At 39.1% G+C, this 11,508-nt stretch overlaps 1 protein-coding gene and 1 long non-coding RNA gene across 2 annotated transcripts; one reads left to right on the top strand and one right to left on the bottom strand.

Moving 5' to 3' along the window:
• LOC120288715 (probable inactive purple acid phosphatase 27) lies at positions 1–11,508 on the top strand. The gene is made up of 14 exons (XM_039302827.1): positions 1–347; positions 457–544; positions 1,968–2,234; positions 2,464–2,572; positions 2,710–2,824; positions 3,317–3,449; positions 3,756–3,837; positions 9,635–9,740; positions 9,863–10,049; positions 10,138–10,205; positions 10,317–10,404; positions 10,491–10,679; positions 11,067–11,147; positions 11,455–11,508. Exons 1-14 carry the CDS (start codon positions 1–3, stop codon positions 11,506–11,508), a joined length of 1,914 nt encoding a protein of 637 aa, XP_039158761.1.
• Positions 3,845–9,631, bottom strand: LOC108956849. The gene is made up of 3 exons (XR_005546940.1): positions 9,095–9,631; positions 4,771–4,822; positions 3,845–4,024 (listed from the first exon to the last, which is right to left on the bottom strand). It is a non-coding gene; the product is annotated as an uncharacterized LOC108956849 (long non-coding RNA).

Here is an 11,508-nt window from a genome sequence, read left to right on the forward strand (position 1 = left end):
ATGGAACTCCACATTCCAACACAAATCGCGATCGTTTCCATTCCCATCATCCTTTTCACGTGCATTTCTTCTTCTTCTTCTTTGTCGTCGTCGTTGTCACCATCAAACTTGCACCCTTTGGTGGTCGACTCCGTGCTTGAGCATCTCAACTACACCGCCATTTCTGAGTTCCGATTGCTGAATAGAAGGCGAATTCTCGAGTGTAGCGATGGGAACCCTTATCTCAAAATTAATGTCAGTGGCAACGCCACCATGGGAGATGAAGAGTACCTTACAGTTAATGTAACCGGGGTCCTGGTTCCAGCGGACAACGACTGGATTGCCATGATTTCTCCATCGGACGCTGAGTAAGTCATCCTGATGTTTAATTCGTTCGTCCTTGAAACGTATTGGTACACATGAGCAGGTTACTCATTCAAGTTCCTTCATCTTCTTGTGATTTTTTTTGGGTTGCAGCGTCTCGTATTGTCCACTGAACAAGATTATGTATGTACAGACTGGTGATCTCATTGATCTTCCTCTCCTATGCCATTATCCTGTCAAGGTGATTTTATCTACCATTGAATCATGCCTTGTTGATGGCTTATCTATCTTCTTCTTGATGAGTAATAGAAACGTAAAATAGTGAGGGGCTTTAGAGAAAATAGTGGAACCCACATGGGCTGAACAGAAAGGCACTTGAAAAAGAAATCACATGGCGCATTGCCGAACACCTTTTGCCAAGACTTGGTTCAGTCCTCATATGATCGACCAACAAAGTGACGCCATGGAGTACATAGCGTTCACGTAACGACGTCATATTTCATTTGGTTAGGCACATATCGAGTTACAAAAAAAAAAACCAATATACTCGATAGACTATATGATTATGTTGTGGTGGTAGATGAAATCGATTAAAATGCGAAAAGTATGTGAAATTGATATTATTTTTCAAAATATTCAACAAACATTTCGTTTTATCTAAGTGCCACCAACTTAATTTAATGAATACACAAATGTATGTATGTATGTATGTATGTATGTTGAAATACTTTAGCAAAGCGGAAAAGCAACAGAACACAAACCTTCGTCGACAGTCAGACACAGCCCATATTGCTGCTCCCCTAGAGGCGCCGGGGTCAACACAACCTCAAACATTAAAGATTGTCGCTGCTTTTAAGGTTTAAAATACTCCTCGCCAAGTCTTCATTCTCTCGGAAGACGAGGAGAAAATAGGAGTCAGTTTTATTTTTAATCTATTTTTATTTTTGTTAAAGCGTCTCTTTTTGGGTTCAAAAGAGAATCAAAAGAGTCCTTCATTTCTTTACCAAAAAAAAAAAAAAAAAGAGTCCTTCATTCTATAATCTGCTAAAGATTCAATCCATAAAGTCAGATTTGGCTCTGGTTCACATTTTTTTGCGAGGCTCTTTATTGAATTCTTTTATGATTGTATTTTTTATTCAACAAATAAGTAATTGACTTATTGAACCGTCCTTTAAAAAATTACGTAACTTTTTTTCCAGAATTTAAGTATGTATTTTTTCCGTTGACCATGAAAATACTGAGCTTTGTTGAATGCAGGAAAATAACGAAGATACTTCTCGGAGTTGGATTTTTATTAGTCAAATGGAGACATTCCATATGTAACTCTAATTTTAGTAATGCTAGATAATAAGAAAGGTTTACAATTTTATTTTATTTTTTGTATTTTTGAAACATATAAAATGCTGCGTGTAACTCTGTTATTTGGAAGGAAAAAAAAAAAACTCTGTTATTTGGAATATTTAAGCAAGTCCTTTTTATAAAAATGCTTTAAAATTTCATTTATCACAACCCGTTGTATTATACCTGTATCTTTTCTTTTTGGCAATGTGCCAAATTCCGTAAATTTTCTAGCATACCTACCATTACTTGTCTAATTAGTTTGAGACTAGGAGAACCTTTTCCACTTCAACTTTTTGGTGTACGCTTATGTGCATCATTTTCAGGCACAATACTTGAGCAGGGATCCGGACTATCTGAGCTGCAAGAAGAAGGAGTGCAAGGAATACAAAGACGGTCAATGCGTGTTGACCACATGCGGCAGCACCTTGACGTTTCACGTTGTGAACATCAGAACCGACATTGAGTTTGTGCTGTTCGCCGGAGGATTCACCATACCATGCGTGTTGAAGAGATCGAACTCTTTGACCTTTGCTAACCCGAACCAACCGCTCTATGGCCATCTCTCCAGCATTGACTCGACCGGGACCTCGGTAAGCACTCAATTAGCTACCAACTGGTGTGCAGAGCTCGCACGGGTCGTGCTGCCAACATTTGGCTTTATGGATGTCATGAAAAATGTCAATTATATCATTAGCCAATGAAGTCAGTGGTACTATGCCTGCACGACACATTGCGCCTGAGTGTGGAATAACTCTTTGCATAAAACACTTGAAAGCAATGCAGATTGCAAATGCTAATTTTACATGCTTTAATCTGCAGATGAGGATTACATGGGTTAGCGGAGGCAAGGAACCCCAAAAGGTACAATATGGAGATGGGAGATCACAAACTTCCGAAGTTAGTTCATTCTCACGAGATGATATGTGCAGTGAGTTAACCTCGAACCCTTCCTTGAAAATTCTGTAAATGCATTAGGACTTACTTTGTTGCACGCAAAACAATTTAAATGCCCCATAAAGACTAATCCTTCACTGAATTTAGTTTTGTTGGTCTGTTTTTTGACAGGTAAAGTGGTGCCCAGTCCTGCCAAAGATTTTGGTTGGCATGACCCTGGTTACATTCATTCAGCCGTGATGACGGGACTGCAACCTTCTACCTCTTATTCTTACAAATACGGAAGGTAGAATCTTTTGACAGAAGCATGTTGTTTATGAGACCAATGGGTTTCAGATCGGCTTGAGGTATTCTTGCTGAGCATAGTGCAATATCTCTGGCATGTCTACTTGATGCAGGGTCATCGAATCTGCAGTAAATGTGAATGAATTGATATGCACTTGTTCTTTACAATCATTTTCTATGAATTCACAACATTAGGTAGATGATGGAGCACCGGCAAATACTTCCATATGCCTTAGTCCTTAAAGATGTATTGTAGCTGCATGTCTGATTGAGAGAGGATTGGGTATACGGCTTTCAATTAAAAGGAGAATCTTGTTATCATGACATTGGACTTATATATTGCATGACACTGCAGTTGTGGCAACTGGAAGTAGACGGAATAATCCATCTTTTTTGGGCATCACTTAGATGATTGGAAATCGAATTGATCAATAAATTTATACTATTTGCTGGCACATTCGAGTTGTTTTGATAATGCTTTTACAATATCCAGTGATTCAGTTGGTTGGAGCAAACAAGTTCAGTTCAGGACACCGCCTGCAGGAGGATCAAATGAACTCAAATTTCTTGCATATGGGGATATGGGAAAAGCCCCTCTGGATGATACAGTCGAGCACTACATTCAGGTAAACATGCATTCCATAGAATGAAAAGTCGCATTTCTAAAGGCAACATTGAAATGATGCTATCCAAGCTGGGTATACTCTAAGAGGAAGGTGTATCCTTCAAATTTTTGAGAAATGCTAATGGAAGGGACAAAACATGGCACGATTTGAGTGGAGTATCATCTTGAAAACCTGCTCTTCAAGAAATATTATTAGCACGTCACATTCATCTGAATTAACTGAAGTGGCACAGACTAAGCTGCTTGTGAGAATTCAAACTCCTGATTATGAAGGTCTCCTAACATGCGACTTTGTATGTTTCTATAGCCAGGATCAGTCTTGGTGGCTAAGGCAGTGTTGGATGATGTAGACTCCGGCAATGTCGATGCCATCTTCCATATTGGAGACATAAGCTACTGTTAAGAAACAAAGCCAGAACAGAGAAGCTGATAAAGGAAGAGAAGCTGACCTGATGAAAACTGAGCAAGATAGAAGCAGAGGAATGAAGCTGACAAAAACAGAGCAAGCTCGGAGTAAGCTGAAAACTGAGCTGGCAATCCTTGATCCAAGCTGAGCTGGCAATCCTCGTGAAGGATCTGGTTATACAACAGATTAAAACCAAGATCAGAAGCTGATCAAGCTACACGAGTGGCTAAGATTAATCGTTCTGTTAATAAGAGTTGTTAAATCTGTTGTAAAAGAAGTTGAAGAAGGAAAGCCTTAGTATAAAAAGGGCTGAGGAAAATGTAAAAGAGATGAGGGAGTATGAATTGATTGTTCGTGTACTGAAAAGGGAATCTCTTTGATCTGAGACTTCTCTCCAAGTCTTCAATAAGAGATCTTGTTGTTAGTTTCTTCTTTTGATCTTCTTCATATCTTAGAGTTCTGTGAGATAGAACTAGAAGAAGGCTGAACAGATGTATGATGAAGCTTGCGTTGATTGATTCAACAATTACAGTACACAGAAACTTTCTCACATACAGGTTATATTCTAGATTCTGTTTCTTCTCATGGTATCGAGCTCTCTTCCTGGAAATTGTAGATCTAATGATTGTATTACTGAAAGTCTATATAGAGATTGTATGAGCAAGACAATACGAAGAGTTGGTTGATTCTGGATAAGATCTTCTGAAATATTACTTGAGTGTTTCTTCGAATCTTCAAAGTTTTTCTGAAGATATAATGGCAACTAGATTGCAGAAGTATCCGTTTCCTATCCATGTGAACATAGCAAACTTTGTTACAATCAAGCTGAATGAAGAGAATTTTCTATTATGGCAAGCACAATTTAGCGGTTTCAAAAGTCAAGATCTAATTGGCTTCATTAATGGTGAAACATTACCTCCTCCAAAAATGATACAAACGAGGTTGGGGAAGAGATGAATCCTGATCACCTGGATTGGGTAAAAACAGACGCTTAATCTCATCATGGATAAGCGGTGCAAAGGTCGAGAATATCTTGAGTTTGATAATTGGGTTAGAAACTGGATTCGAGGTATGGCAGGCACTTATCAATCGATTTACTCAGAAATCTGTAGCAAAAGAATTTGAATTAAGAGGGAAATTACAGGCGTGTAGAAAAAGAGATAGACTTCTGAGTGAATATCTTCGAGAATTTAAGACTATCTGTGATCAATTGAATGCTATTGGAAAGCCTTTGTTGATGATATAACTAGGATGTTTGGTATACTTGAAGGGTTAGGTCCCGAATATGAGACCTTTAGAACAACTATGTACTTGTCTCAAGCCCCAGCGAATATGATGAAGTTATCTCTCGCTTGAAAGATTTGAAACCAGATTGCAAACATATCCTGTGAATCAATACAATACAAACCTAGCATATTATGGACAAAGAAAGACTGAAATAGGTTTGCGAAGTTTAATCCCGAAGCCAAGGAGAAAGTATTCAAGGAAGATACAATTACGGGCAGAGGACAATTCATCAACAGAAGAGATCGAGGAAATAGTATCACTGGAATAGGAAGAAATCAACAAAATAGAATGAATAATCTGAATCCAACAAGACAAGATCAGATCAGTAAGAATAATTGGTCTAACTATGGACAGGGATTCAGACCATACACAAACTCTACTCAGAGATATCAAGGTGTTAGATCTTATCCACCACAAGGCTTAAATGGTGATAAGCGCATACAGGAAACAAAGCTAATGAGTAATGGTCCTCTGGAATGTCAAATCTGAAAAGACCAGGTCATACAGCTCTTAGGTGCTGGTATCGCTTGATAATTCATATCAAGAAGATGACATACCAACCGCATTAGCAGCTATGCATATTGAAGAACAATGCGGTTCGAATGGTATCCGACACGGAGCCACATCTCATATTACCGCACAGATCCCGGTAAGATTCGAAACTATGCTGCATATAGAGGTAATGATACGCTTATGATAGGAGATGGCTCTGTTTATCAATCTCATGCATTGGGAACGGAACATTAAACACAACAAATAGCATATTACCATTGAAAGATGTTTTGATTGTTCCCGAAATCAAAAAGAATCTCCTTTCGTATCAAAATTAACGATGACTATCCTTGTTCCTTTATATTTGATAAGTATGGGGTGTATATGAAGGACAATTACAATCATACAACAGTGAAGCTAGGAAGGAAAATCAAGGGGCTGTATCAAGTGGAATCTAGAACTCCAGAAGCATACTTTACTCAGACTCAACATGAAGTAGGAGAAGATATTTGGCATCAAAGACTTGCTCATACCAGTCTAAAAACAGTGAAAGTTCTGCAAACTCAAAAGCTAATACAATGTAATTCGAAAGCTCAAAAGATGTGTAGCAGTTGTCAAATAGCTAAGAGTTCAGCTCTGTCTTTTCCTATGTCGACCATATCTCTAATGTTCCTCTAGAAAAGATACATTGTGATGTATGGGGACCATCTCCTATCCCATCGGTTCAGAAGTTTTATTACTATGTCATCTTTGTTGATGATTTTTCTCGCTTTAGTTGGATATATCCAATAAGAAAGAAGTCGAAGTATATGATGTGTTTGTTATGTTTCAAAGACTAGTTGAAAATCAGCTTGATCAAAAGATCAAAGTCTTTCGAGTGATGGAGGAGGAGAATTCACTAGCATTGAATTTCAGAATCATCTCGCAACAGCATGGCATTAAACATAACATTTCTTGTCCTTATACACCGGAGCAGAATGGTATTTCAGAGAAAGCATCGACATGTAGTTGAGTTGGGGTTAGCAATGCTGTACAATGCAAAAGTACCATTAAAGTACTGGGTAGATGCCTTTATAACAGCAGCATATATAATCAATTTGCTTCCCTCAACAAAACTACATATGAAATCACCTCATTATAGGCTTTATAAACAGCAACCAAGTTATACTCATCTACGAGTTTTTGGATCAGCATGCTATCCCTGTTTGAGACCTTATATGAAGCATAAATTTGACCCAAGATCTCTCATCTGTGTGTTTCTTGGGTACAGTGCGAAACATAAAGGTTACAGATGCTTGTTGCCTACTAATGGACGTGTTTATATAAGTAGACATGTCGTGTTTGATGAAAGGGTATTTCCATTTACTCAAATAACTACTACAGAGTATCAGCAAGGGTCAGATCTATACAAACAATGGATAAGAGGAGTGGTGTCTCCTATGTCCAAAACTACAGAACAGATTCAGTCACAAGTTAATGAGACAACTAAATCTTTGCAGTCTTTGCCAAATACTGAATCAAGCCAAATTGTGCCAGAAATACAGGACAGTGGGATCAGCATACTCAATTCAACAAATATATCACAGCCGAATATAATATCTGATGCTGAGCTACAAACCACTCCTGATAATGCACTCGGTAATGTTGAAACAGTTCAGATGGATTCAAATAATGAAGAGCAAGTGTCTATGAGTCGAGATTCTAATACAACATCTCATATTAATACAGAACAAGGACAGGTCAGTTCTGTATCAGAGACTACTCAAGGTACATTGTCTACTCATCCTATGCAAACTAGATTAAAATCAGGGGATTGTTAAAGTAAATCCCAAATATGCATGTCTAGTTGAATATCGGTTCCTATTGAACCAAAGTCGAAAGTCCGCTTTAGCACACGAAGGATGGCATCAAGCAATGCAAGAAGAAATGGATGCTTTGTATGAAAACAACACCTGGGAGTTAGTTCCTAGAACTAATAAAATGAATGTGATTGGCTGCAAATGGGTGTTTAAAACAAAACTTACACCTAATGGGAGTTTAGAGAGACGAAAGCTTCCTGCTTGTAGCCAAAGGTTTCCATCAAGAAGAAGGTCTTGATTTCACGTAAACCTTCAGCCCCGTAGTAAAGCATGCTACAATTCGAATTATTCTCTCAATAGCAATGATGAAACAAAGGGCAAGTCCAACAGTTAGATGTTAAAAATGCCTTCCTACATGGCAATTTAAGTGAAACTGCTCATATGGAACAGCCACCAGGTTTTAAAGACTCACAGAAACCCCATCATGTTTGTCTCCTCAGAAAATCTCTCTATGGGCTTAGACAAGCTCCCCGAGCTTGGTTTGACAAGTTCAGCAGCTTTCTACTAGAATATGGGTTCTTTTGTAGCTCAACCGATCCTTCTTTGTTCATCCTACACACTAGCACAGACACAATCCTCCTACTGTTATATGTTGATGATATCATTCTAACTGGAAGTTCATCTCAAATACTCTCCAATCTTATTACTGCTCTACATCTTCAGTTTCATATGAAGGACCTTGGTTCACTCCATTATTTTCTTGGCATTGAAGTTCAGCGTACTCAAAGACATTTGTTTCTCTCGTCAAGCCAAATATGCCTTTGATCTTCTCACCCGAGCCCATATGCTTGAGTCTAAACCAATTTCTACTCCCTTTCGTTAAAACCAACTATATTGATCAATGACTCTATAGCTATATCTAATCTCGCAGAATATAGAAGTTTAGTTGGGGGTCTTCAGTACCTTACATTAACTCGACCAGACATTTCTTATGCCACAAATCTACTATGCCAGAAAATGAAGACACCTACGGTTGCAGATCTTCATAGACTAAAAAGGGTACTGAGATATGTTAAAGGTACAATCGATATGGCTTATTCATTCACTCGCAAAGCACTATGAATCTCTATGGCTTCTGATGCTCGATCAAGGCGGATGTGCTGAAACCAGACGATCAACAACGGGGTTTTGCACATATCTTGGTTCAAATCTTATCTCCTGGGCAGCAAAGAAGCAGCCTACTGTTAGTAGATCCTCTACAGAAGCTGAATACCGTGCTCTTGCATCAACTACTGCTGATCTCACATGGATAAGCTTTGTTTTGCGAGATATAGGTTGCTTCCTTCCATCTCCTATTACTCTATACTGTGATAATAAATCAGCTATCTCACTCACTGCTAATCCTATCTTACATGCTCGAACAAAGCATATTGAAGTAGATTTTCATTTTGTTCGAGAGAAGGTATCTTCGGGTCATTACGTGTCCAATATGTCCCAAGTCTTTACCAACTTGCTGATATCTTTACAAAACCTTTGACACGGGTAACACATTCCTATCTACGAGTCAAATTGGGAATCTGTGCTCTTCCCATTCCCAATTTGAGGGGGGATGTTAAGAAACAAAGCCAGAACAGAGAAGCTGATAAAGGAAGAGAAGCTGACCTGATGAAAACTGAGCAAGATAGAAGCAGAGGAATGAAGCTGACAAAAACAGAGCAAGCTCGGAGTAAGCTGAAAACTGAGCTGGCAATCCTTGATCCAAGCTGAGCTGGCAATCCTCGTGAAGGATCTGGTTATACAACAGATTAAAACCAAGATCAGAAGCTGATCAAGCTACACGAGTGGCTAAGATTAATCGTTCTGTTAATAAGAGTTGTTAAATCTGTTGTAAAAGAAGTTGAAGAAGGAAAGCCTTAGTATAAAAAGGGCTGAGGAAAATGTAAAAGAGATGAGGGAGTATGAATTGATTGTTCGTGTACTGAAAAGGGAATCTCTTTGATCTGAGACTTCTCTCCAAGTCTTCAATAAGAGATCTTGTTGTTAGTTTCTTCTTTTGATCTTCTTCATATCTTAGAGTTCTGTGAGATAGAACTAGAAGAAGGCTGAACAGATGTATGATGAAGCTTGCAGTTGATTGATTCAACAATTACAGTACACAGAAACTTTCTCACATACAGGTTATATTCTAGATTCTGTTTCTTCTCAGCTACGCCACTGGCTTCTTAGTGGAGTGGGATTTCTTCCTCCACCACATCAGCCCTTTCGCTTCCCGAGTTTCCTATATGACTGCAATTGGGAACCACGAAAGGTAACTATCTCGGGTCAATATGAGTCTCTTCCTGTGCATAATAGAAGGCTCAGTAAACAGCTGAACGAACATTACTCAGCAGCATGAATTGAAGATGATTTCTAATTTTCTTTTACATGAAGAGATTATGTGGACTCGGGTGCCAGATATATAACTCCAGACTCCGGTGGGGAATGTGGCATTCCTTACGAGACGTACTTCCCAATGCCAACCCCAGCAAAGGACAAGCCATGGTATTCCATTGAACAAGCCAGTGTTCACTTTACTGTGATTTCAACTGAACATGACTGGTCCGAGAATTCAGAGCAGGTACGTTCGATCGAGCTGAACCCTTTTGGGATCATATCTGCATCTCGATAAGCTGTCCATTTATGTCATGGGAATGTCATGTTGTCAGTATCAATGGATGAAAGGGGACATGGCTTCAGTCGACCGATCTAAAACTCCATGGTTAGTTTTCATGGGGTAAGTACATTTGCTTCTAAGTGATCGTGAGTATTACTACTTGAATGTGCAGACTCTCAGACTAAAAACTCTCAAGACAACAGATATCAAGTGTAAAGTTGCTTCTTGCAGGCACAGGCCCATGTACACTTCTGGTCACGGATTAGGTGCTGATCCAATTTTTCTTGATGCTGTAGAGCCATTGCTGTTGGACAACAAGGCAACCTTCCATTTCTTAATTTGGTTTTCATGTTAAACAATTCTTTGACCTGTGAAAGTACAATCATCAACCATTTGATATCACAGGCTGATCTAGTTCTCTTCGGCCACGTTCATAACTATGAAAGAACCTGCTCGGTTTTCCAAAATGAGTGTAAAGCTATGCCAAAGAAAGATCAGAGTGGGGTTGATATTTATGATCACAGCAATTATAGCGCACCCGTGCAAGTGGTTATTGGTATGGCCGGGTTCAGGCTGGATGAATTCACAGATAAGGTTAGAGTCTGTCCTCCCTCACACCAGTTGTAGATAGTAAAAAAAAATTGGCCTTTTGTCTATATCTGGACAATTTTTTGGCATATTCCGGAAATCTGCTCTTTTATTCGTCAGTGCTTAATCGCGTTTCCATTTCTTGCATCTACATTGGTTGAATGCTGCTTAGCTAAACAATGCCATCTTGACAACAGCTTTCTGATTTGGGGGCCATGAAATATCAAAATTCCAGAGATTCTTTCACTTGCTCTTAATAAATAACTTTCTTTGCTGGTTCTGCTGCTCATATCATTCAGCTCGAATCTATACGATTACACAGGGATTATCCCTTTTGTTGCTCGCATGAATAAGACCTGTACAAGTGAAGCCCCATTGATTTTTCTTTTGCAGCCGAGTGACTGGAGTTTGATAAGGATTTCTAAATTCGGCTATTTCAGAGGACATGCGACTCCGAAAGAGTTACAACTAGAGGTCAGCAGTAACCCGCTTTTGAATGTTGCATACTGCATAGCACTCTTGAGTTCTCGGTCGCCCTTCCCTTGGTCATCGTTCCTTTTCGCTTTGTCACCGCTGATTCTATCTTTTATGATGGATGAGTCCATTGATTGATAACCTGTATTGGTCTGTTGTGGTGCTGTGCAAATCAGAAACCACGTATACAGTTTTCGATTTCCTGCACTGCAAGTAGAGTTTGGAACATTGAGCGGCTACATGTTACTGCATTCATGGTGATCATGTGTACGTGCTCGTTTAACTTCGATGTACGTGTTGCCTGCAGTATGTGAATGCCGACACAAGGAAGGTGGAAGACATCTTCCGCATCACCCGATAA

Source organism: Eucalyptus grandis, chromosome 10 (genome assembly GCF_016545825.1).
Source record: "Eucalyptus grandis isolate ANBG69807.140 chromosome 10, ASM1654582v1, whole genome shotgun sequence".
Classification (NCBI taxonomy): domain Eukaryota; kingdom Viridiplantae; phylum Streptophyta; class Magnoliopsida; order Myrtales; family Myrtaceae; genus Eucalyptus; species Eucalyptus grandis.

Bases quoted from the DNA above. Each gene is read 5' to 3' on its own strand.
- LOC120288715 (XM_039302827.1), top strand. From the start codon at position 1: ATGGAACTCCACATTCCAACACAAATCGCGATCGTTTCCATTCCCATC. The intron at 545-1,967 runs GTGATTTTATCT...CATCATTTTCAG, and splicing joins TATGCCATTATCCTGTCAAG to GCACAATACTTGAGCAGGGA. The intron at 10,405-10,490 runs GCAACCTTCCAT...TTGATATCACAG, and splicing joins CATTGCTGTTGGACAACAAG to GCTGATCTAGTTCTCTTCGG.